At 33.6% G+C, this 26,576-nt stretch overlaps 1 protein-coding gene across 1 annotated transcript; it reads left to right on the top strand.

The window, feature by feature from the left end:
• Positions 1-639: 639 nt before the first annotated feature.
• Positions 640-26,576, top strand: LOC145331705 (hexokinase-like). The gene is made up of 20 exons (XM_080176515.1): positions 640-749; positions 1,719-1,782; positions 2,502-2,532; positions 2,828-2,882; positions 3,419-3,484; positions 4,075-4,095; positions 7,667-7,726; positions 8,240-8,322; positions 9,394-9,432; positions 15,321-15,361; positions 15,805-15,868; positions 18,955-19,045; positions 19,606-19,703; positions 20,325-20,433; positions 20,786-20,876; positions 21,389-21,457; positions 21,772-21,863; positions 22,886-22,951; positions 25,221-25,294; positions 25,777-26,576. The coding sequence occupies exons 1-20, from the start codon at positions 646-648 to the stop codon at positions 25,827-25,829; spliced, it is 1,371 nt and encodes a 456-aa protein (XP_080032641.1). The 5' UTR covers positions 640-645; the 3' UTR covers positions 25,830-26,576.

Raw genomic sequence — 26,576 nt, forward strand, 5'->3', positions numbered from 1 at the left:
GTTTATTATTTATTATTATTCATCAGACTTTGGTGTTAAATTGATAGACTAACAATTGTTTACTCAATTTTAAGTTAACACAAAATGTGTAGTTTAACGTTATAAACACAGTTTTTATAAATAAAACTCTTCTTCAATTAGTGTCATTATGTCTGTACCGATTTAATCTGATAGGCAATTAGTTTTGTTTTTCATATTTTAAACTATGTATAATTATCCCTGAAACAATTTGGTACAATATTGAAAGCGTAGCGCCTCTAAAATCTTTAATAAAAGATCCGTATGTCCATTTTAAATGCATTAATTTCAAAATTATTTTTACTTAAAGTTAGCATGAGTACTGTATTTTGTCCTCTTATAATGATTTTGTTATATCTAATATTGTCATAATTTACAAGGGGGGAGGGAGATAAAAGCCCCCCAAAATAAAAAAAAATCAGATATAACAAAAATTCTAGTGGCACCCATAAAAACTTTGGAGGAAGTTAACTCCCCTTAAAAAAATACGTTAGGAATTGGAATTATAAAATATTATAATATAAGAGAAAAATTCTCAAATGAATGAAATGTTTATTCATCGAAGAATTATAAAAAAAAGGCGCGAAATGACTTTACCCGAAGAATATATTTTTCAGAAAAGTAAAAATGAACGTAGCTGAGCCCGTTTTAGGGGATCCTGACCTGAAGGTGAAAATAGTTGAACATCTGAGTCCACTTGTACTGCAACAAGACAGGGTTGATAGACTTAGGTAGGTAATGAGAAAAGTGGCGTGCAGTGCACACAGTTTTACCAGAGGGTTGCGAGAAGCACAACTGAAAATTTGACACCCTCCCTCAACCCCTCAACATACTCTAAAGTCATACAAGCGCGCATTTTTTTTTTCGTAGCACATACTTCAAATTTAGGGTGGGTATGATTTTCACTTGACACTTCTTTGGAGTGCAGATCCTCTTGTCAATGGGGTAGGGATGGACAAAAAAGGGGGCTGTTTACAACCTTTTAATTATGCCTAGGTGGTGTATACACTCCTTTTGTGAACGCCTCTGAATGAGGAACACAAAGGGGACTATCCACGAACAAGAGCAAGTCATTCTAAGCACCTTCTAGCAGTCATCCTAAATGTTGTTTTTTTTTGTGTGAATATACTAGGGTTCTGTGTAATATCATTTCACCATGGCTTTATAAGAAAAAAACTTTGAAATATTAGGCATTTTTTTATTATACATCATCAAATGTTTTGTTAAGTTCAAACTGCTGTGACACAAAAGTAAAGTTTGGCGTATTATTTTATTTGAATTTTTGAACTCAACAAAACATTTGATGATATTTCGTCAAATAATGCTCAACATTTCAAAGTATTTTTCATATAAAACCATGGTGAAACTTGATTTTTTAAATCGATATATTGATATTACCCAGAACACTAGTATATTCACCAAAAAAACACTTAGAATCACTGCTGGAAGGTGCTTAGAATCACTTGCTCTCGTTCGTGGATAGTCCCCTTTTAGGCATTTAGAATTGTCCTTTCGATTTAAAACGTGCATGATGATTGATGTTTCCTAAAACAGATGTTAACAGATTTTCAAAAACGTAGCATCTCTATTACTTTCACTTACTATTATTATATTCATGTTGCAGTTAAGGTGTAATATAATAATATTGAATAGCTTTATGACAAACTGCATGTCAGTAGATAAGAAAATATTTGTTTTAGAGATGCTTTTAAAAGCGAAGTAGAGAATGGTTTAAAATATGGATTGGAAAAATCTTCTATACAGGTATAATAAGTATAGATGTAAAATCTAGACAACTACCAGCCCCAAGTTGCGGAGACCCTTTTCGTCTGCTAGCAAAGTATTTTTTTTATCTTTGTATGGGACTTGGCTGTGTTTATAGTTACAACGCTATTAGCTGATTTCAGAAACCCAATCCAAAATATATTCTACATTTTATTGTAATGCTGCATCTACTATGTAATTTATTGGAAGGGATAGAGAAGAGAAGAAAAATAGCCTAAAACTAATAATGAAATAGCTTTCAAACCACCCAAATACCTATGTGAAGCTTCCCTGTAATGGAGAACTTAATCTGTTCTGTAGTTAGAATTCCTAAGCTACAGACAAAAAGACTTACTACTTTATATAATGAAAGTATACATAAATATTTTGCATTTTCTTTTGTCGTCGTCCTAAATTATTACATTTTTCTGATATTTACCAAAGTTTATATTAGATTATGACAAAATTCATTCACCTTGTAATTTCTGAAGGCGTGATTAGAATTAAAATCTTTCTGATACACCCAATGAAACATATGACATAGACAAGTAGATTGACATTATGACGTCCTTTATTCTATAGATATATCTATTTTTGTACATTAAACTTTGTAATCTTTGATGATGTTCAGGTTTACCTTAACAAGACAATAATTAATGATCAGCGTTGATAGTTAGATACTAACTCTTATCAATAATAAAATTACTGAAATGTTTTAGATGGAGAATACCTACATTTATGAACTGTTGGGTAAGAATTATTTTTGCCATTTTGGTGGGGGGTTTGGGTAAACACACTTTTGTTGTATAAATATACAAGATCTCCTGTCAAACTTAAAACTTTGAATGGTGAAATGAGCTCTGAATTGTTCGGAGATTTATTTAGGGGGGTTGGGTTATATTTTCCGTTCCCCTGATATTTTATGGCTAATTAATCAGTAAAAGAGAGTTATTTAAAGAATAGTTTATCTATTAAATAAAATAAGTTAATTTGTAAATAGGTACAGTTTTCTGCTAATAATTTTTTATACAAATTCATATTTTAGACGGTTCTGAAAATGGAAAGGTTCTTGCACTTGATCTGGGAGGCACTAACTTCAGGTAAACTCATTATGATTCATAATCAGCGAAGGTTGTCATTATAAGCACTTACAGCAAGGGGGTAGTGGTCAAGTTTGGCAAATAGAAAGATCTTTAAGACCAAGAATTTCAACATTCTCAAAGGACTAAATGCAGTCCAATTCAGTGAAAGATTTTACAGTACTGTTAAAAAAAACATGTAAGCCTTCAATATTAAGGGGAGTGTGGCTTTTTTTTAACCTGCATACTCCCCTTGGCTGTATTAGGTTTTTTAGGCCCTTGGCCAGGGGGTTGTATAAACACCCATTGATTTTGTAAGGGGTGTGGAATGTGGATAAACCCCCATTTTGCACGCTTTTGTTTAGATACGTAACATTGCTTCCTAGAAACAGATTTGGAAACTCCCCAAAAAATATCAACAAAAAACTTTTTGATTTAGTGTCAATTCTTTTTGTTAAAAATAAATGCCTGTTTATGGAAAGCTATATTTAACTGTTTAGCGGCCTATAGGTCTAAACACTCCCACTTTTTAATATATTTTCCTTTTTAATGTTCAGGGTTATTCTGCTGACTTTGAAGGATGGGAGAATAACAGATGAAATACTGGACTACTACTCTGTCAGGCACGTGAATATCTTTACTACAAACTACAATTTGTATAGCTCATAAGAATAAACTCCTGTAAGATATGAAAGACAAAATTGAATAGAAAGTTATTTTACTTAACACATATTGTGACCTTTTAGGGTTAAGAGGAAAATTCTTCTTTATTTTTATGCAATATTTATAATTTAGATAATTTTTATTCCATGCGGTATGTACCTATATTATTTAGTCATTACTTTTTAAATTCGATATACATATTATTACTTAGATGTTGCTTCAGATTTTTTGTAATCTAATAAAGTGATACTCACAGTTGGCTAAAATGACGATAACCCTCTTTACCCAATCCCCTCTACTGCACTCCTACTAGATGAAAGACTGACCAATAAATGAGGTCCATATTAGCAACCTATTAGCAATACAAATTTTCCCCTGTCAATATATATTTTCTATACATTCTGTGTTAACTAAGTTGTTATTATTTTGAATTCACAAATTATTTTAAAGTCAAACTATCAACATTACAAATCGTATTACTGACAATTTCTATGTTGACAATTGCATTATTCTATTCTTGCTATTAGTAAAGATATTATTTGTATTTTAGAGACGAATTAAGACATGGACCAGGGATCAAAATAAATCTATGAAAATGTTAATTTAGAGGATTTTATTTGCCTTGCTGGAAACAAAAGATACATTTATCTAACAATATGCTATTGCTGAAGCTTGTATTATCAACTCTGGGTCTCGCATTTTTCTATATATGTAGTAGGGTGGGTTCATATCGGAATTAGACAAAGCGGGGATATGCAACAGATAAAATTAACCTTAAAAACATTTCTGACCGAAAAAGAATTTTAAAAAATTGAGTTTTAGAACACGACCACTTAAAAATATAATTCATTACTTATTAGTATGCAAAGACGACATTCAAAAAATTTTTTGAATCAGAACTATGGCTTCATGGTGCTCCCTGGAAAGGCCTTGAGGAGCTGAATCAGGAACTTTTGTTCGTTTCAAAATATCTCGTTCCTAGCCTTAGAAATCACTAAAAACCAAAAATTTTTAAGGTTTATTGAGAATTGTCAAATTTGTAGAGGTTTTTTAGGTTTTCTCAGGCTAGGAACGAGATTTTTTGAAACGGACAAAAGTTCCTGACTCAGCTCCTCAAGGCATTTCCAGGGAGCACCATGAAGCCATAGTTCTGATTCAATAAATTTTTGACTCCCATTTACAAATAGCTATACAATTGAATGTCTGGTCGTCAGCGGTTTTAAGACTTAGGATAAATTTTAAATCATCCAGAGGTGTATTATATCTATATAAATTGAGTGCAGATCCCCGCTTTGGCCTCAGAAAAAAAATGTCCAAAATCGACCCACCCTAATATGTAGCCCTAAATATGTTAAGATAGGATTTAAACCCACAATGATATTGTAAGTGAAAATCCTGTGACATATCTTAGATCTGTAAGCTTTGCGCTCAAATGTGTGTATTTTAAGTTACATTGCAAGCTAAACGTGTTTTGTCGAGGGAAAGAATAAGGGAGGGGGGGGGGGGGGGGGGTTGAGGGTGTCCCATAGTGTAGTGGTTAGCGCACTACGCTGTGGTTGGGAGAAACCGAGTTCAAGTCCCCACATAGACTTTGCACTCGGTTGACAAATGCAGTCGCAATTTGTCAGATTATGATCACGCAACCTTCCCTAAGATACCCTAGGGTTGTAAGGGGGGAGATTTGTAGGAAGTTAGGATTCTACTAATCAAGCAGCTCTAACCATGCTTTCCCTCATCCATGCTCCTCGTATGAGAGTGCCATTAATTAGGGTGGCTTAATATGGAACACCTGCCAAAACTCTAGGCCAGGGTGATGTAATAATTGAGTAGCTTCCACGAGAATTGCGGGTCAGCTTGTAATGTATAGAATACAATCAGCTGTGCGCGAAGCTTACCAATCTAAGATTGGCCAAAGGATTCTCACTTCCAGTCTCCGTGTGCATCTGAGTCCTAACTTCAGAGAATCATGGCTACAACAACAACAGAGAGGGGGGGGGGGACGTTTTGACACGTTTGCGTAAACCTGGTGTATATAGGCTTTATCTTTGGACTGAGAGGATAGCACATCTTTCTTGAAGTGTAAATGGAAAACAAAAAATATGTGCCCTATAAGAAAGCAAAAGTTTTAGACATTTATATCAAGATTATAAAGAACTTGTCCTTTCCTATTAAATTGTATGCATATCAGGAATATTTATTTGGATAAAACAATTTATTTATTGTACACCTCAAATATTTTTTAAAATATTAAAAAGTCCCTAATGATTCTAGGGCAACGAATCAGAGATTATGTTAATTAAATTTTGGTAACCATTATAATTTACAGTCAAAAAGTCCCTTCCCTGAATTAAATACATCTACATTCTACACAACCCTAATAATTTTTCTTTTTTTCTTTATTTAATTGTGCCACTGCAGATAAAGGGAGAAAAAAAGAGACAGGACAGACTCAAAGTCGATTCTTAAAAAATAAAGATTACAACATCATGAAAGTCAAGCTCTAAAATTAGAAGGAAACGAAGAATGACTTTTGTAGATTGTCAGAACATTTTGTTGCTAAATTGCGTTCATACAGGATATAGTAAAAGAACATACTTTTATTTTAAGGATTTGATTATTGAGATGCCTCGCCAATAAAATTATTCTGGTTGTCCTAGGAATAATTATTACAAAATCAGATAAATAGGATAATTGTATCATACAAAAAGACGTACCAACGGACATAGATAGTTGAATTACAAGCTTTCAGAAAATAAGATTATCTTAAAATTTCTTCGCTTGAATTAGTGGAATTATTTATTTGCGAGTAATAGAATGAATCTATTTTTTAATGATCGAACTTAGAGTAGCATATTGTCGGGGGTCATATAGTCATACAGGGAAAGGGACATAGGAAATAAAAAGTTAACAAGAACAAGAATATTAGGGGCACTTGAGATGGGGGAGACCCCTGCCAATTTTTAATTATTGTTCTAAAAAGAAAAAGTAAAAAAAAAATTTTTGGGTGGTTCTTTTTTTAATAGAAGCGATATCTTTAGGGAGGTTGGTGGTACCCTCCAACAAGACAGTTGTAAACCTCCTCCGGACCTATAAGAAGTTACATTGTAAAGGAGAACCATATCGGTTCAGCGGTTAGCGAGGTCTTTCGGCACAGATCACATATTTTTACTTTTGTATAAGGATTACATTTGACACTATTTTATACAATATTGCTTCACTATTTTAGATTAGGCGCACTATCACACTCACATACATATCAGGGATCTAAAGGGATGAGATAATGGCCGACAAGTTAATGTACATTCCCAATGGTAATTTAATACACAAATTACCCCTTCTGTAGATTACACCTAGTAGTCGAGACATTTAAACACTCAACTAAATGAACCAACTAATAAAAATTCAATAAAAGTCGATTAGGTTGTTAAGTTAAAAAATAAGAAAACATTAAGACATAAGACTTTGGGTACTAGTGTAATAAACAGCCCCCAATGTCCCCTCCCTCCCTGCGTACATATACACTATAGTGAAAGCTTTCACACAAAATACTCTGGTGAGTACTGACTCCCCTCCCCCCAACAATGAAATAAATTAAAAATAAGGGGGGGGGGGGTAGTTTTTTGTTTGTTATTTACTTTAGGTCAGGTTAGGTTGGGTTATGTTGGATACCAGAAGCCTCACATGGTTAAGGTATCACAGGAAACCTCCCATTCTTTCAATCTATTTTTTTTTTGAGGGGGGGGGTGTAAATGCTTAACCGGTACTTTGTATGAAAGTACCACCCACCCCACATAGTGTATAGTTATACATAATTTATATAGCGTAACTACTCTACAGCTATTCATTTTACCTTTGGCTAAAAAAGTTTGGCTTTGCTGCAGTTGCAGATTTAAAGAATTGCCGCTCAAAATATTAGCTTTGCTGCAGTCGCTGATTTAAAACATTGCCGGTGAAAATATCAGCTTTGCTACAGTTGCAGATTTAAATAATTGCTTGGCAGAGATTCAATTTGATGTTTTTTTTCTTTTGGCTGAAGCTTTAGCAGCTGATGCTTTCTTAAAATATTTCCAATTTGTCCAGCACAGCATTTAAACTAATAAATCTATGTTATTTGATGACCTGTTTATTTTGATTTGTTGGTAAGGAACCGATCTGTTTGATTTTCTTGCTGAAAGCATCAAGGATTTCTGTTCAAAATACAGGTATAGTTATTTATCGTATTAGAGTCGGCTTTGCGCGGATAGTAAAATGAAAAATTATACGATTAATTCATTTATAATTTTTTTCTATTCGTGTAAAATTGTCTATTATATGATTTCAATTTATGCTTCTTTTAACCCCTAAATTATTTTTCCAAATTTAGTTGCTTGCAGGCCATAGCTTATATAATCGTCATTTTCATAAATTACAGCTGTAGATTAAGAACAATTTATATGGTCTTACTTAAGTGTTCTTTAGACTCAAACAAAGTGATTGTTCAAAAAAATGACTTGTAATGGCTTTATAATTTTAGTTATGTTCGAAATTGTCAAATAGTGGAAAATTTCTGACGCTTCGCGCTTTTACATAAAAACAACAGAGCAACTATCTGAAGCAAAGTATTTCAATAATGGCCTGTAGTACAGAGTTTTGACCCGAAGGGATTGACAAATTTGAGAGTTAAGCATAAAAATTTAAATTAAAAACGTTAATAAATTATTTATAAATATTTTTAGTGTTGATTTAAGTAGCCCTATAAGTCTTGGCTTCACTTTTTCGTTTCCGATGATTCAACATGCACTTGACGTTGGTGTCCTAGGTAAACATATTTTCTTTTGTAGCGAAGCTATTCTATAATTCATTTTGTTCTGTCGGAATGTCCGTTCGTTAGTCCGTAACGCTAGGGAGGCGGACGTGATTTTTAATATATACTGCTGAAACTTTTCATTGAAGATTCCATATTCCATGAGCATCCAATATATATTTTACTTGGTCCTTTGAAGTATAAAAACATAAATGTCCGTATTTCCATCCATTATTTTTTTGTGCTACGCTCCTTAAGAATGTTTTCATCCTTGTTTTATTCTCTAAAAGAAGCATTGATTAATATTAGTTAGATTTTAAATTTGCAAGCTATATTTCGTTTAGATGTTAGGTACTTTTTTATTGTAATGCCATAGTAATTTAATCCTATTATATAAATTGTTAAAGGTGTTTTTGTTTGTCGCTTTCCACTTCCATAGGTCTCAGGAGGGTTTTTAGCTATTTTAGGTTCAAGTTTTATTGTTTGGATGTCCACTCCCACCCCCTTTGAATAAGAAGTCCCTAAATGCTAAAGATGCAGCCGCTAGTACTTTTATATGTCAAACATAGAAAATTTGTGACTTATTCTTAATTCAAACCATTACATTCCTCGTTCAAAAAAAGGACGAAGGTGACCTGAAAGGGGTAGGATAGATAGAGAATTAAGATAGAGAGAATAAAAGGAAAAAAGTGTAGGATGCCCTAACCATGCTTGGCTTGGCCAAATATAACCTAACCTTACCCATAATAGTAAAACACGGAAAAATTCACAATCCCATCCCACATTTTCAATTTATTTCTTAATGAGGAGATGGGTTTCTGTGTTCGACTTTGTACTTTAAGGGAAACTGCTGGTCAATTAAAAGTACTTTGGAATTATTTTTTTTTCTCGACAATTAATGGTTGATTTCCGTCAATGTTAAGTGGGTTAGCACGAAAAATATTTTTTTTATTTTACTTTAGAAAAACAAACACTCTGAATAAGACAAGAACCGCTTGTACAGAGAAATTCTGAATTTAAAAACTTTTAAATGATAAATCCCATTAGCCTGTTCTCTAATTAGGCAATTAAATGTGTTAATTTTAGTTAATTGGACCAAGAGTTTCAGCTGTCCCGGAGTAATAGGTAAGTTAATGGATATATTATTACTTGGATGTTGTACCATATTTGCATGTACTCTAATAAAGTGATACTCTTAGCTGGCTAAGATAACAATATCCACCATCCACCCACTTTACCCCATCCCCTTCCTCCTACTAGATCAAAGAACTGACCATTACATGTGGTTCATACTAGCAACATAAATGACGACTAATTTTACCCTGTCAATATATCCACGTATTTTATATCCATTAGTAAGTTGGAATATTTATTTTCAAGGACATTCTGTACAAAGCTGATTATATTCAATAGTAGCAAAGCTTTTTGAAAACAAATACCATGCCTCGTGAGGGCGGGATTCTCCTTCGATTTTCAAGTGATCATCAAGGGAATACAGCAAATCATATATTATATTAAGTAACATTCAACAGCCAATCAACCCTTTGATTCCACGACCTTTGTCTGAAAAGTTGTAACTGTGCATGGTAATAAGAATGCGCATGTTGATGGGCCAAGGTATTCCCCCTATGTCGCGCATCTGACAAAGCAGCAGTAGGAACTATTTTTATCGTCTTTAGTTATTACGCGTGTCATGCCGAGGTTTGAACCTATCACCTCCCCGACGACGAGCGGATGCGCTACGTGTTGAGCCACGTTCGCGGGTTTTTGAAAACTAATAGTTTAATGAACATATATAAACAATCATGACATGAGCAGTAAAGCTTAGATACTGGACTGGGGACCAGAGATGGACAACGGGCGATAATTTAATGTACATCCCCAATGCTGATAAACAAAATTACCCAATCTGAAGATTATATTAGTTAATACTTTTTTATATGTTTGAATAAGATTCCTGTAACTGATGAGTATAAATATTTAAGATTGAATCTACAAAGTTATAATCCTATTTTCTAAAATAAGTAATGACCCTGTAAACGGTAAAGTATTCCAAGATTTTAATTGAATGAACAATTTAATCCATGTCTGGGAATTCCCCTTATCATATCTCACTTCCCCAGGGAGGGAGGGGACAATGGGCTGTTTATTACACATCACAAGTCCCCAAAGTCTTATTAAAACGTTTTCTTATTCGTTTGCTTTACAACCTTGGAGACTTTTATTGAATTTTGATTGGTTGGTTCATTTAGTTGAGTGTCCAAATTTTAACCACAGAATGGATAATTTTGTGTATAATCATTGGGGATGTACATCAATTTATCGGGCAATTGTCTTATTTCTTTAGATCCCTGCATTTCCCCATGTTTATACCTAAAACCCGAGAATCTCCATGGATAGAACAGTGGACGATTAATTGATATACATCCCCAATGATGAAAACCCAAATTACCCCTTAATTATATAGATTAATTATTAAAAAGTTTGGATACAAGGTACTAGTTTGAAATCAACAAATTAGAATTCCCTAAAAGTACCCACAGTATGAGCCAGTGAATAAAATATCGTGGTTAGAAAACTTTGGGTACCCGTGTAATTAACGGTATAATGTCCTCTGCCTAAAAGTAAAACCCCAGGGCGTAATGTAACATTGGACCGTAAATTAAGCTGGCCCCTATAGTTTTTAAAACCTATTTCCCTAGTCGTTGTATTAAAAATCTTTAGTACTTCTTTTGATTGGTTGGTTCAAATTAAACTCTCGCAGTTTCAAACTATTTGACCAATTATTTTATTTTCATTTTTGACGGATTTTTCTTCTTCTGAATACCTTACCCTGATTTTGAGCAGAACAAAAAGTTTATTTAGCCGTCCTTCACATTCCATTTGCACGGTCATATATTGATACCTGCCTTTGTGTGTGTGTGTGTGTGTGTGTGGGTGGGTGTGTGTTTGTGTGTGTGATACCTGCCTTTATAAATCTAATCAATTTGTAAGATACTGTCTTTTCCTATAAATATTTCAAACATAGGGGGATCAGGAACTTTGAAACGTAATTCAATTTGATATATAGAATAGGTACTAGTGTTATATTTAAGAACTAGCGGTTACGTTTTTTTAGGCCACAAGAGGGATTTGAGAAAAGTCGACCATTTACTTTCCATTCAAGATTTAAAATAAAAATATAATAAAAATTTGGGGTCATAATGAAAATGGGTTAACTTTTTAAAACCAAGCAAAAAAAATTGCTTTAAAGTAGGGTTGGGCCGGACATCCGGTTTTGTCGGATACCAGATATCCGGCTGATTTCTAATGCCGGTTATCCGGCGGGATATCCGGTAATTTGCCTGATATTCGGCCGTATACCGGATATCAAGCATTATAAATCAGCCGGATATCCGGTTTCCGACCCAACTCTACTTTTGAGTGTTAAATACTAATAGTGAGACTGCGAAAATTCGTATTGCAAAGCAACCATTGTTCATTGTCGATGGTTATTGCCTTTTCTCAACGAAATTTACCCAAAAATTTAATACTATTTATCACTTTATTAAATTACTAGCAGCTACGCCCCTAGAGGCCTCTAGTGGCACTTTAAATATTTTTTTGTTCAAGTCTCTACGATACCTCTTTATGTTGCTTTCAAGTCTCTCAAATATTAATTTATTTTCGATTTTTTTTGTGATTTCTCTTGGGAGGGTGGTGGTACCCTCCCCCAAAATAGTTATAAACCTTCCCGGACCTATGAGAAGCTACCTTGTAAAATAGAATCATATCTGTTCAGCGGTTAGCGAGATCCTTCGGTACAAACAAACAGACACACAGACAAACAAACATCCTGTTACTTTATCATAAGGATTGTTTTAATATCTTTTGAACTGTAATCCGTTTATAAAAATAACAATGTCTAGGAGTCTATGTGTTTGTAACGAATGAATACAATGTAGCTTCTCATAGGTCCTGATAAGGTTTATAACTATAGGAAGGACACCTCCACCCTCTCAAGAGAAATTATCATCTTCCATAATATTACAAGGGGGAGGGGGTCTAATCCAACAAGTTCCCCTAGAGGCTTCTATGGGTTTAGCCGCTGGCAATTCAATATTTTGTCATTCTTGTAACCAGAGTTGTGGATCCGCATTGATTGTATGCGGATCCGGAACCGGATCCTCAGAATTTGGTCAGTGCAGATCCGGATCCGACTCCGGATCCTTGACAATAAAAATAAAATCACCAAATTTTTTTTAAAAATATTTGTTCCTTAATCTCGAAGTCAAAAATACTTTTAAACCTTAAAGATTGGCTCTCATCACGAGAATGTCTTTGTAAGTGACTATTTTATATAAATTTAGGTAGATTTTTCCATTTTTTCCGCATTTTTTTGAGTCCAAGGATCCGGATCCGGATCCTTGGACTCAAAAAAGTGCGGATCCTTGCGGATCCGGATAAGGATCCACAACTATGGGAAGAGCAAATTGAGCTGGAAATAGAACTAATCAAAGATAATTTTTACAATATTATTTTTCATTACAGCACAATTTATCTAAATAATTTCTTTTTACTAACAATGGATATAGAATAATAGGATATATTGACCAGGCAAAATTTGTCGTCAATTTAGTTCGCTTATATGTTTGTACAAATAAGCAGTTTCTACTATTCTAGAGAGGGAAATTTTGTCTCCTCATAATTTGATTGTACACTAACTCATCCATTGTCTTATCCCTTAAAACTCCTGAGCTAGTAGAGAATTCTTCAGTCATTGACTTGTATTTATTTAGCCTATTCTATGGAATGGGAGAGGTACGTATTTCTATTTTATAGGTCTTAATTTGTTTGAACAAACAAGCAGTTTCTACTATTCTAGAGAGGAAAATTTTGTCTCCTAATAATTTGATTGTACACTAACTCATCCATTGTCTTATCCCTTAAAATTCCTGAGCTAGTAGAGAATTCTTCAGTCATTGACTTGTATTTATTTAGTTTATTCTCTGGAATGGGAGAGGTATTTATATCACAAAAAGTACAAATTTTAAACAAAAAAAGACAGTTTTAGTAGCAAAGCTTCTCAATCCGAATCCGCGTAGCTGCCTCTGAATATAACGGCTCCGGCCTAAAATCAAGAAAAGCTCAACAAAATTTTTGTTATAAGTCCATTTTTTTCTTTTAAAGGTTTTAAAAGTTCATTTTTTGCGAAAAATAAACTTAAAAAACTTAAAAGGGGCATTTGCACACGACACAACAGAGTTACCAAATCATAATTAATAAAAGATTTTTAAAGCTAACCCGGAGCCAGAGCCGTTTTTTTAACGAAAATAACGGCTCCGGCTCCAGCAAAATATGGCGGCTCCGCATCCCTTATTTTTTTAATGTGAGATAATTCCAGGAAGAAAGGGGACATCGGGCTGTTTAATACACTAGTCCCCAAGGTTTTATGATAAAGATTTCTTGTTCGTTGGCCTAACAACTATGGGGACTTTTATTGAATTTTAAGTGTTTGATTTCATTAACTTGAGTGTCCAAACGTTCCAACCACTTATTGTAGTCTACAGAAGTGTTAATTTGTGCATTATTATTGGATATTGATCGGCCATTGTCTTATCCCTTTAGATTCTTGAGAAAATTAACTTGTCTTCACTTACACCTCTCTTAACATCTCCTACCCGTCCATATCAAACATCTTCGCTAATTTTGGACGTCTTTGTTCTTATTATTAGTTTCTCAGAGTCCTTATTCTAAACTTTAGTTTCTATGAATTATTCTGTCTATAAATTCCTCAATTACTAATGGAAATTATACTTTTAATTAAATTAAACTTTATCAAAGATAAACAGACGAATTTAATTAAAGGTTAGAATAATATTGAGACAGAGAGAGTATATTTGTATTTAAGTTTATATAGGCCTAATGTCAAATATATTGTCAATTTCTATCCCACCCCTCTTCATTTAAACTTGTTTAAATATCCTTATAATAAAGTAACAAGATGTACAAGTGTCTGTTTAAACCAATAACTCTTTATGTTGCGTAGAAGTCTCTTAAATATTTTTTTTTAAATTAGATTTTTTTGTGTGATTTCTCTTGGGACGGTGGTTGTACCCTGCCCCAATATAGTTATAAACCTTCCCGGGACCGGGATGAAAATCTACCTTTATGGAGAACCCGATCGGTTCAGAGTATTTGTATTTAAATTTATATAGTAGGCCTAATATCAAATATATTGTCAGTTGCTATCCCCCCCCCCCCCTTACCCCTAATTTAAACTTGTATAAATATCCTTATAATAAAGTAACAAGATGTATAAGTGTCTGTTTGTACCAATAACTGCTGGACCTATATAACTCTCCTTTAATTAAAGCTTCTTTTATTTCATGGGAAGGCTTTAAACTTTTTCGTGAGAAATGTACTAGATTTGTAAAGGGGTAGTTTCACGAAATGCATTTGAACTTGATTTAGTGAACCGCATATTTTTTCCTGGTTAATTGGTTAAACTACGTTTATATGGCATATATTTGAAAGAATTTCAATTTTCTACCACGTAGTTTTTAAAATATCAAGACTTGAAAATCGTCTTTTTAAATTGCATATATCACAAAAAGACGATTTTCAAGTCTTGATATTTTCAAAACTACGTGGTAGAAAATTGAAATTTTTTCAAATATATACCATATAAATATAGTTAAACCCATTTATTAGCAAAAAATATGCGGTTCACTAAATTAAGTTCAAATGCATTTCGTGAAACTACCCCTTTAGAAAGTAAACATGCTTTTAAAAAAAATTATTTGTTTGTTGCAGAGAATGTCCTGGTCCAAATCAGGCACATTTCATTACCATGCACAGTAAGGAATTCCCCAGACAAAGGTCGTGCAATCAAAAGGTTAGTTGTCCGTAAATTTGGGATGTTAATGCCTTGAGAATGAGATAATTCTATAAAATGTTGGCCCTTTGTTGTTATCAACCGTCCTTAGAGATATTAATCAGGAATAATCATCTTACTATTTTATTTTTACCAGGGGAAGATGCTGTCAAGCTTTTAAACAACTCCTTGGCAAAGGTAAAAGTTATTAATTTTGGTACAATGTGCTGTGCGGTAAAAAAAAAATAGGATTATTTTCAGGGTTTTTAGAGCAAAAATAGTTTTTTTACAGTCAAATAACCCTTTGTGGAAAAGAAGATTCTGAGTTTCTCTAAAAAATATTTCCCTTCGATATTAGAGTCCGATAAATATCTTAAATATTCTGCTAACTCACTGTGCAATGTATTATTCATTCGTTTCGACCCTAGCCTCTGTATTCGAAAGGCAGAGAGCTGAGAGGGGTTGAAAAAATGCTTAAAACCATTCCATTACTTAAATCTGAAGATAAAATAGCCTAAAACCATCACATGAGCTGTGTTAAGCCCACCTAAAAAGATATCTAAATCGGTTCAGTAGTTTTTGAGATCTAAAGCTTCAGACAAACTGCCCATACTACTTTAAATAATAGGATATATTTTCAGATTGGATTGGAGAATGTGAAAGTTGTTGCCATCCTAAATGATGCTACTGGAACATTAGTGGCAGGTAATGCTGGTACTTGTCGGGAGCATAAATGATGGTTCTATTTAGGGTGTCCCATAGAGTAGTGGTTAGCGCACTACGCTATGGTTGGGAAAATCCGAGTTCAAGTCCCCTCATAGGTATTGCACTTGGATGACAAAACTGTTGCAATTTGTCAGAATATAATCACGCAACCTTCCCTGAGATGCCCTTAGGTTGTATGCAGGGTTTCGGATCCGCATTGATTTTTTGCGGATCCGGATCCGGATCCGGATCCTCCAAATTGGGTCAGTGCGGATCCGGATGCGGATCCGGTTCCGGATCTTTGACAATAAAAATAAAATCACCAAATTTTTCAAAAATATTTATTCTTTAATTCGAAGTCAAAATTACTTTTAATTTTCAAGTCTGACCCTAAACCTTAAAGATTGGCTCTCATCAAGAGAATGTCTGAGATTTTATATAAATTTAGGTAGATTTTTCCATTTTTTCCGCATTTTTTTGAGTCCAAGGATCCGGATCCGGATCCGCATTTTTTTGCGGATCCGGATCCGGATCCTTGGACCCAAAAATATGCGGATCCTTGCGGATCCGGATCCGGATCCAGATCCGGATCCGAAACCCTGGTTGTATGAGGGAGATTTGTAGGAAGTTAGGATCCTACCTATCAAGCAACTGTAATCATGCTTTCCCTCGTCTCGTCCATGCTCCTCATCCATATGAGAGTGCCATTAATTAGGGTGGCTGCCGAAACTCTAGGCCAGGGTGATGTAATAATTGAGTAGCTTCCACGAGAATTGCGGGTCAGCTTGTGATGTAACATAGAATACACTCAGCTGTGCACGAAGCTTACCATTCTAGGATTAGTCAAAGGATTCTCACCTCCAATCTCCTTGTGCATCTGAATCCTAACTTCAGAGAATCAAGGCTACATACATACATACATGGTTCTATTCTTGTACCTATAACTCATGACTAATGGTTAACACCTAGTGCATCCGCTTGTCGTCGGGAAGGTGATGAGTTTGATTCTCAGCCAAATCCACGTCTTTAAGAAAGACATAAAAATAGGGTACTACGTCAAACCCTAGATACGTCAAACAGTAGATGCGACAAACGCTAGACAGACAAACAGTAGATGCGTCAAACGCTAGACAGACAAACGATAGATACGTCAAACACTAGACTACGACAAACAGTAGAATTTGTAAAGTGCGACAAACACTAGAAGCGACATACGCTAGAATATAAACTTATAAAATATTTGTAAATTTTTTCGTTCATTAATACTAAATTTATATTTCTATTAATGCAGGGATCTAACTGGATAAGATAATTGCCGTAAAATCTATGTACATCCCCTATAGCAAAAAATAAGTGGTTAAAACGTTTGAACACTCAACTTATTAAACCAACCAATCATAATTCATTAAAGTAACAAAAGTTGTTTAGCCAACGATTAAGAAAACGTTCTTTTAAAACTTTGGGGACTAGTGTACTAAACAGCCCATTGTCCCCTCTCGCTCTGCTATCATTGTCCCTTCCCTGCAGAAAATGTGGATATAGCAATGAAAAGGTGATTTTGCAATACAGTTAAAACTAAACCAGCATGTGTTATTTTTTTGTTTTTATAGTCATTAACAGTTATAAGATACATCAAAGAAGGTTTATCAAATTAAGTCTAATATAATTAAAGAGATAAAGAATTTTAGTAATTTAAATATAATTATTTTTAAATGACATGTTTGTATAAAGTTTTTTTTTATAGTTGCTTTGTTTAAACATCAAAGGGAGATATAAATGGGCGGACTTAGGATGAGCAATATTTTATGAGCATTAATTATTTGACCATTTATGACTTCGCCTTACTACACTTATTCAACAGCGCAGCTATTTAGTAGTAAGTGTATGTATGTATATCTATAATTCTGACAATCCGTTGCTTGACTGAAACGTTTTACAGAAATTTATTTCACCTAGGCCGTGGGTTAAATCAAATAAATCTGATGAATATAAAATAATTTCAATTATAATGAAATTTTTATTTTTAGATTCATACTAACAATACTTGTTTATTACAAGAGAAAAAATCTTGCTTTAATGTTGCTGCACTACTTACATATAATATTGTCCTTGTCTTTGAATCAGTACAGCGATTCATTTTGGGGAAAAATAGGGGAATGCAGGCAATACTAATTCAAATTTAAATGGAGGTGTTGTCACCCTTCTACAAACCCCTACCACAGGCACTACTTTAAATAATAATCACCTTATAATTTTAGTCAGTAATAGGCAATATAATTTAAATTCCACAAAATTATTTTAAAACCTTCAGGACTTATATGAAGCTTCACTTTGAAGAAGAACCATATCAGTTTAGCGTATAGTGAGATCCTTTGCTACATACAAAAAAGATTATTTCATTTTCTTTTTAAATTTTAAAAAGAAAAAAAAAAAATTTTTTTTTTGGGGGGGGGGGGGTTAGATACCCTCCACAAAATTAGTTAAAAACCTTCCCTGGACACATATGAAGCTTCACTGTAAATGAGAACCATATCGGTTTAGCGGTTAGTGAGATCCATCGCAACAGACAAAAAAGCGTATTACTTTACATAATAGGATTAATTCTAGCGTTTGTCGTATCTATTGTTTGTCGCCTTTAGAAAAAATCTAGTGTTTGTCATATTCTAGCGTTTGTCGCATTCTAGTGTTTGTCGTATCTAGCGTATGTCATATCTAGGGTTTGTCTGTCTACTGTTTGTCTGTCTAGCGTTTGTCGCATCTACTGTTTGACGTATCTAGGGTTTGACGTAGTACCAAAAATAGTTCCTACTGCTGTTATGTCAGACGCGCGACATTAATAGTAAGAGTAGGGGGAATGCCTTTTCCTAGAACTTACGCAATATCTTACAATGAAATTGTTCAGTATCAAATTGTATCTTTGGAATCAATATAAAGAGTGAAATATATTGTTATTGTGAAGCTTCTGTTTGGAGCGTCGTTGGTGCGTGTCTACTTAATAATTGTATATGTCAGGTGTTCATGATTATCCTGACACTGGAATATCTGTTCTGCTCAGTACTGGATCTAATAATATAATTATATGTCAGGTGTTCATGATTATCCTGACACTGGAATATCTGTCCTACTCAGTACTGGATCTAATGGAGCATACCTGGAAAAAGTTGAACGTATTGAAAGGTAATGTTTTGAGAGAAGCCTGCAACCAATACTCGTTAGAGATCTTAATGGAAAAGACAATGGTTGATAAATTGATATATATATGTTCTAAATTATGATATTATAAACATTTTTAATTACTTATTCTGTAGAATAAAATTATAGGTTAAAAGTTCTGACACTACTTGTTTGGAACCAACCAATCAAAATTAGATAAGAGGACCCAAAATTTTGGTTCCAACGAATAGAATACCGTGACTATAAAGCTTTGGTTACCGTCCAGTGTAGATTACAGTCCCCTCCCTGCCTAAACAATGACATCATTAGTTGCTATATGCTTTGTTTATTAGGTTTGTTGGGGCAAAATAATACGATATTTGATCTATAAAAGTTCAAAATTTTATAGAACATGTACGAACATGTACCGTTACTTTAGAGTGTCAGCACTCTTGAAAAATTTAATGTTATTTTGTCTTAAAAATATGGACATACTTGTTAAACTAGCATATATCAGATAAATGCAATATTTGAAATGCAAACATTATTTTTCTTTAAGCATAACTTCTTTATAATTATTTTAGGTGGGAATCTGGTAGTAAAGAAGGACTTGAGTATGTAATTGTTGATCCAGAATGGGGAGCTTTTGGAGATAATGGCTCCATCGATTTCATCAAGACAGGCATCATTCAAATACTTTTTTTCCAGTATGGTTCAGAATCCGATAAATTTCCATTGGATTAGAATCGGTTCTGAACCAAACTGAAAAAAAAACTTTCGTATCATAAATGATTTTCCTCAAAACTTTTGTAAATGTCTTTGAACTGAATCAAATCCCAAAACAATCAATGACATTTTATGGCTGTAATTTTACGCTGTTAAACACAAAAGTTGAATGGATTTTTAAAACTTTTGTAGACTAATTATAATTGGGTGGCCAGCCAGCTGCGGCTAAATGGAAAAAATAGAACACATTGTGACATTAAAAAGTAGCAGTATATTTATGTACCGAATGATCTTGCTAACCGCTAAAACAATATGGTTCTCCCTTACAATGTATATTCTTCTAGGTCCTTAAAAGTTTTTTTACTATTTTGTGGGAGAGTTCCATAACCCTCCCAAGATAAATCGCCCCTAGAATAAATTTCCTCCCCCCCCCCAATTTTTGTTTAGATTTTTCTTTTTCAAACTAAAATTTAAAATCAGGGATGGTCAACTCCTCCACCATACCAAAAAATACCCGCCCCACAAAAGTGCCATTAGAGGCCTCTAGTTTTAGTAAAAATTTGGATTTATTTTCTAGAGTGGGACAGAATCCTAGATGAAAACTCCCTTCTCCCTGCTTCATTTACATATGAAAAATATTTTGCTGGAAAATACTTTGGCGAGCTGGTCAGAATTGTGTTCGCCAGGTATAATTCTAGTCACAGTAAGTAACTATCTGTATATGTTGTTTGTGTAGCAAAGGATCTCGCTAACCGCTAGACCGACATAGTTTTCCTTGGCATCTCATAGCCTTGGGAAACTATTAGTGAGATAAATCGCTCCTAGAAAAAAAGGAGGGGGGGGGCTGCTTTCCCCCAAACTTCCACTGCACCTCAAGTGCCCCGAGAGGCCTCTAGGGGCGTAGTCTCTAGTGTAATTTAAAGTAGTATGTTTTTTGGTCTAAAGCTTAAGATCTTTAAAATTACTGGTATTAATGGGCTGACAACCGTCCCAAGACTGCTTTTATATTTTCTTATTTATTTGACTTTTATTATTTAGTCTATACGAGAAGAGACTGCTTCAAGACTGTCCAGCTAAACTAAATGAAAAGGATTCCATATCAACTGAAGATGCTTCAAAGATCTCAGAGGTACATTTCTTTTAACCAAATATGTAATTAACAGTGTGTGTTTATGTGTATGTTGCAATGAATATCGCAAACCGCTGGACCGATTGGGTTCTTCTTTACAGTAAAGATAACTCCACCCTTCCAAGAGAAATCAACTCTTAAAAATGAAAATTATGATGGAAAATTACAGATCTATAGTATAGATGTACACAGACAACTACCTCCCTTTCTTTTTCAAAGACCTTCTTCGTCTGCTTCTAAATTATTTTCTGCTACTTGGCTGTGTTAATAAGCGACACCAATGGTTGATTTTCAATGAGCCATTAGAAAGGTTGCGCAAGGTGGTTGCGATGGGGAGTTACAGTTAGTTAACCCTTTCTCCCTCTAGTGTTTTACTCTAATTGGAAAATGAAGGGTCGTCTTCCTCTCTTTCCTCAGGTGCGCCTAGAGGCCTATGTGCCCATATTAGAGAAAAATTTTAAGATGAAATTTGTTCTTAAACTTGAATTAAAAAAAGTTTTGATAAAATTTAGGATATTTTGAATGAGAAAACTGAGAACACAGTTACTTTGTTAGAACGTTTGGGTTGCAATACAGATAAGGTAATGTCGTCTGAAAATAAGATTTTTTATTTGTTTTAATTTGTCATCATTTTGAAAAATAATTATATGTTTTAGGAATATAATTATTACTACCTTAGATCGCCAATTAGCATAGCATAAGTATTCGTCTGACTTTAAAGGGAATTTCTAGCAGACGATTTTTTTGCTTGTATTAACTATTGAGTCACATATGGTTTATTCTCCAAGTACGAGCGACTCAAGTTTTGGAAGGTCCAATTTTCCTAGGCAAAAGCTTATTCCTATCAGTCTAATAAAGAGAATACTAATCTATATTCTATATATAATTTTTTTAGGACAATATTTCTATTCTGCAATATATTGTTGAACTATTGACAGAAAGGACAAGTATACTAGTGGCTACACCCATGGCTTTCTTTCTGGAAAGGTCAGTTTTAAGGATATTAATCAATTTATTTTCAGGTTAATTTATTTTGTACTATTTAGCATCCAGGGTCTCCATATTCGAAGGGGAAGAGATAGGCAAAAAATAGCCAATAACCCTACCATTGCACCAATAATTGAAATAAAATAGCTTAAAACCTGGCTTAAAACACTCCTAGGGCCCTAATATAGAGAAGCAAATTGTATCTTAAGCTACAAACAAAATCTTACTGCTTTAAAAAATAGGATGTATTGAAAAGTCTAAATTCATCTGGTTTTAAAAAAAATATTTCATCTTTTAGTTTTATAGTTCCTTCATTAATCTCTATTGATTCGAATTCCTAGGAGTTTTGAAGGATAAGATAATACCCTCTATGATGATTATAACTATTGGTTTATAAGTTTTGACGCTACTAGTTTGGAACCAACCAATTAAAATCCAATAAAAGTAACCTTCATCCCTAAAAAATAAACCAGAGCTGAGGTGGAATCTTAAAAAAATTGCCCCACTATTCGCTTACTGGGGCAAAATTGTTTTCGTGAAAAATCCTCCAAAATCACATAAAAAATCTACAAAAATCTTTAACGAAAAATCTTTAACGAAAACAATTTTGCCCCACTAAGCGATTAGTGGGGCAAATTTTTTTTAAGAATCCACCTTAGATAATTTATTAAACCCCTATTTTTTCTATATTCCAAGTTGATTGTTTGCCGTATGTGGCTTTTTACCTCATACTTTTAGACAGACATCAAATTGCTTTTTTTACTGAAATAATAGTTATTTCTCGCATCGTATTATAAACGGCTTTCCGCGGGTATAGAATGTACAATTAGAAGATTAAAACCAGTGTTTTAGCCCGGAGGTGCCGAAGGCACAGGCTAAAAAAACTGGTTTTAATCTTATGATTGTACATTTTTATATTCATAGAAAGCTGAATATAATACGATGCCAGACATAGTTTTTTCGTATGGATGAGAACCGGTTCCTATCCACCGGATTCGAATGAATACGAGAAAATATTTTAGGATTGACCGTCCAATGACAACAATTGCAGCTTCTGGCTCCATGTACAAACACCACCCTTCACTCAAGTAAGCAATATTTTAGTAGTAACCTTTTAATTGCACGACTTTAGTCTGTAATTTAATCGAAACTGTGACGTAACATATGGTATAGCGCATCCGCTCGATGTCGAATCGATGATTGATTCGAATTTCGACCAAACATCGTGTCAGAACAAAGTATGTTAAAAATGGTTCTTATTGCTACTATGACAGGTGTGCGACATAAATAGTTAGATTATGGAGAATGCCTTGGTCCAAAATTGGCGATATTCTTAATCTTTACAATAATTAATAGTCCAGGAATCTTAAGGGTCAAGACAATGGCCAATAAATTTATGTAAATCCCAGATGGTTATACACAAAAAATTCCCTACTGTAGATTACTATAAGTGGTTGAAACATTTGGACACTCAACTTAATGAACCAACCAATCAAAATTCTATAACAGTCCTTAAAACTTTAAGCCAACGAATAAGAAAATGTTAGTATAAAACTTTTGGTACTAGTGTAAAAAACAGCCTAATGTCCGCCGCCTGGATTAAGTATCAATATAGCTTTTTTGTTGAAAAAATATATTAAGAATACATTTCTATATCCCAAAACTTGACTCTGGTTGTCTTTAACATTACTTATATTTGCCAAAGTTTCCTTCTTTCAAATAATTTCATTGTCAAATACAAAAGCAGTAAAAATTTTCTTTGTATTTTTCGAGAAGTAGAGCTATTATATAGTTCGTAGCTGGACAATGTGACTCAAAAATCAGTCATGTGACGCCATAAAAATGAGGGAGATGAGAGGAGAAGGGGAAAGAAAACCCATATAAAGAGATGGAAAATCTCTCTTTTTTATGACGTCGTCACAAGGCTGATTTTTTGAGACATTTTGTCCAGCTACCGTAATTAACTTGTGTTTGTCCGTCAGTCTCTTCTTTATCCGTCTGTTTAGTATGTAGGTCATGATTTAAAATACATAAAAGTTAAAACTTATTTTCTCTCTCTTTTTTTTTCTTTGTTATGACAACTGCACTTCTATAACTTCATTCAGTCAGTTTGTCCATTATACTATATAAGATGGAAACAATTTTAATGTAACAGGATATTTGAAATCTGCATCAAAGGGGACTATCCACGTTCAAGAGCAAGTGATTCTAAGCGCCTTTAAGCATTGATCCATAGTATTTTTTTAGTGAATATACGAGGTTTATGTTTAATATTTGGTTTATCAACTAAAAAGTTAGGTTTCACCATGGTTTTTTTTTATGAAAAAACTTTGAAATGTTCAGCATTATTTGGTGCAATATCATCAAATGGTTTGATGAGTTCAAACTGTCTAAATAAAGGGTTGGTAACTTGTAATATTGTTAACAGTTTAATTAATGTACTTGTGCAATTTACAACATTTGATGCTTTTCTGTTGTGTTATTTTATTTTGTCCTTTGAACCCGACAAAGCGTTTGTTGATATTGCATAAAAAATGCTGTACATTTAAAAGTTTATTTCATATAAAACAATGGTAAAACCTAACTTTTTAGTCGATAAACAAAGTATTAAACATAAACCTATTATATTCACTAAAAAATACTATGGATCAATGCTGGAAGGTGCTTAAAATTCGTGGATAGTTCCCTTTAAAGGATTTTTAATAAAATTCTTTATTTAAAAGCGCAAATATAATTTAAGTTAATTAATTTTGACATCTGTGATTGGTGGATTGAAAACTACCTGCGCTCTGATTGGTTGAATGATGTGTGACACTTAAGCTCTTCAATCACAGATGTCAGAGTTAGTTACCTAAAACTGCATTTGCGCTATATTTGAAATAAAGAATTTCATAAATTTAAAAAAAAAACATTCTTAAAATTTAATGTTGATTTCAAAACTACCTGTTTCATTATCATTCTTTATTTACTTACTAGCGGCTTTGCCCCTAGCCTCTAGGGGCTTTGCCCAAAGAGGTAATTAAAAAAAATATTAATAAAAAAATTTGAGATGCCCCCCCTTCGATTTTGAAATTTTCGGAAAAAAAGAATATGGGGGATATTTTTTTGTTTGTAGGGGAGGTTGTGGGTGTCCCACCCCCCAAGAAAATGGCCTAAAACTACCACAGAACCAGTAGTTATATTTCCTGAATAATAGAATCCAATCGGTTCAGTGGTTATCGAGATCTTAAGGAACGGACGGACAGACAGACATCAAGCTATTTTGTATTATAGATTGTCCATTCCATGATTTTTTGTGCTTCGCTACATATGGATGTTGTTTTCCTTGTTAATTTAAGATTTGTTTTCCCAATTTAGAGGAAAGATAATTGACAAGATGACAAAGATGACAGATAAAAACTTTAACTTTGGACTCTCCGATGATGGCTCAGGTACACATTTTTTTTACATTTTTAAAAGCGAAGATTTTCTATAATTGTCGGTCCGTCCGTCTGTCAGTTAGTCCGTCCGTCCCGAACGGATATCTCCTTTAGTTAATTTAGGCATGTTAGAATTGTCCTATCGATTTCAAACTTGGCATGGTGATTCTTGTAGTAGTTAAGTAGGTTCATAAAGTGTAGCAAATCTATAATCGTTACCAGAATGTCCCTACGCCCATTTAAAACATATTGATTTCAACGTTTTCACAACAATTATTATGTAATATAATTATTCTATTTATCTGAATTTTGGAGCTGATTCCTATGATAATAAAGTACTACGTTATGAGCAAAGCGTCTATATAACAAAGTTCTAAAAATGTAAGTGTGTCCGTAAGCAGTTTTGTAACAAATTAACTTATAATTTTGTATAGACACATATATTTATATTCTGCTTATTCAGTTCAGACACTCTACAAGTCTTTGTTATTTAGGTCGTGGTGCTGGTTTAGTCGCTGCCATAGCTCAAAGACTGGCCAAAAAATGAAATATTAATTAATGAATCATCATCCTTATATAAAAGTAACCGGATCTTTGTATATTTGTTTTGAAGGATCTCGCTAACCGGTTCTTTTTTACAGTGTAGCTTCTCATATTTCCTGGGAAGGTTCACAACTATTTTAGGGGAGGGTAACATCACCGTCCAAATGCCAAAAATATTAAGTGCCGCTAGTCGGCGCTACTATTTGACTTACTGGAGTTCCCTTCGCACAAGGATGGCGAAACTTTTTTTAAAAACTACAATTTAAAAAGGAGGTCGACTTCTCCCCTCCCTTCTGCCACCTCAAAAGCCCCTAGAGGTCTCTATGGTGTAGCAGCTAGTAATTTTATATTTGAATATATTTTTGTACAAATTTAGCATTTAAAACTATTGAACCTGTTTTAAGAAAGATGGTAGGCAAAAGTTTATCTATACCAAAATTCTTAGTTTGCGAAGAATTGTAGACGTAAAAAATCTTACAATATATTCGAAAAGAGGGTTGTTAGAATTTTTTTGTGATTTTAAGTAACGTTTAATTAACAAAGCAAATTTTTACTTGTATAACGTTTTTGTCTGCCATCCCATTCGTCTCTTTACCATTTTTTATGTTGTATTTTAGCACTTTTATCATATATATTTTTATTTTTATATTTTCATACATTTTGTAATGAAACTAACTTGTGTGATTGTTGTTTTTATTAGTGTTATCTAAGCAATTTTGACATAATTTTTATAAATAAAATATTAAATTTA

Source organism: Acartia tonsa, chromosome 11 (assembly GCF_053477335.1).
Source record: "Acartia tonsa isolate MP-2025a chromosome 11, ASM5347733v1, whole genome shotgun sequence".
Taxonomy (NCBI): domain Eukaryota; kingdom Metazoa; phylum Arthropoda; class Copepoda; order Calanoida; family Acartiidae; genus Acartia; species Acartia tonsa.

Coding starts and splice junctions, on each gene's coding strand:
- LOC145331705 (XM_080176515.1), top strand. CDS start 646: ATGAACGTAGCTGAGCCCGTTTTAGGGGATCCTGACCTGAAGGTGAAA. Junction 8,323..9,393: donor ACTTGACGTTGGTGTCCTAG/GTAAACATATTT, acceptor TGTTAATTTTAG/TTAATTGGACCAAGAGTTTC. Junction 20,434..20,785: donor GTCAGAATTGTGTTCGCCAG/GTATAATTCTAG, acceptor TTTATTATTTAG/TCTATACGAGAAGAGACTGC.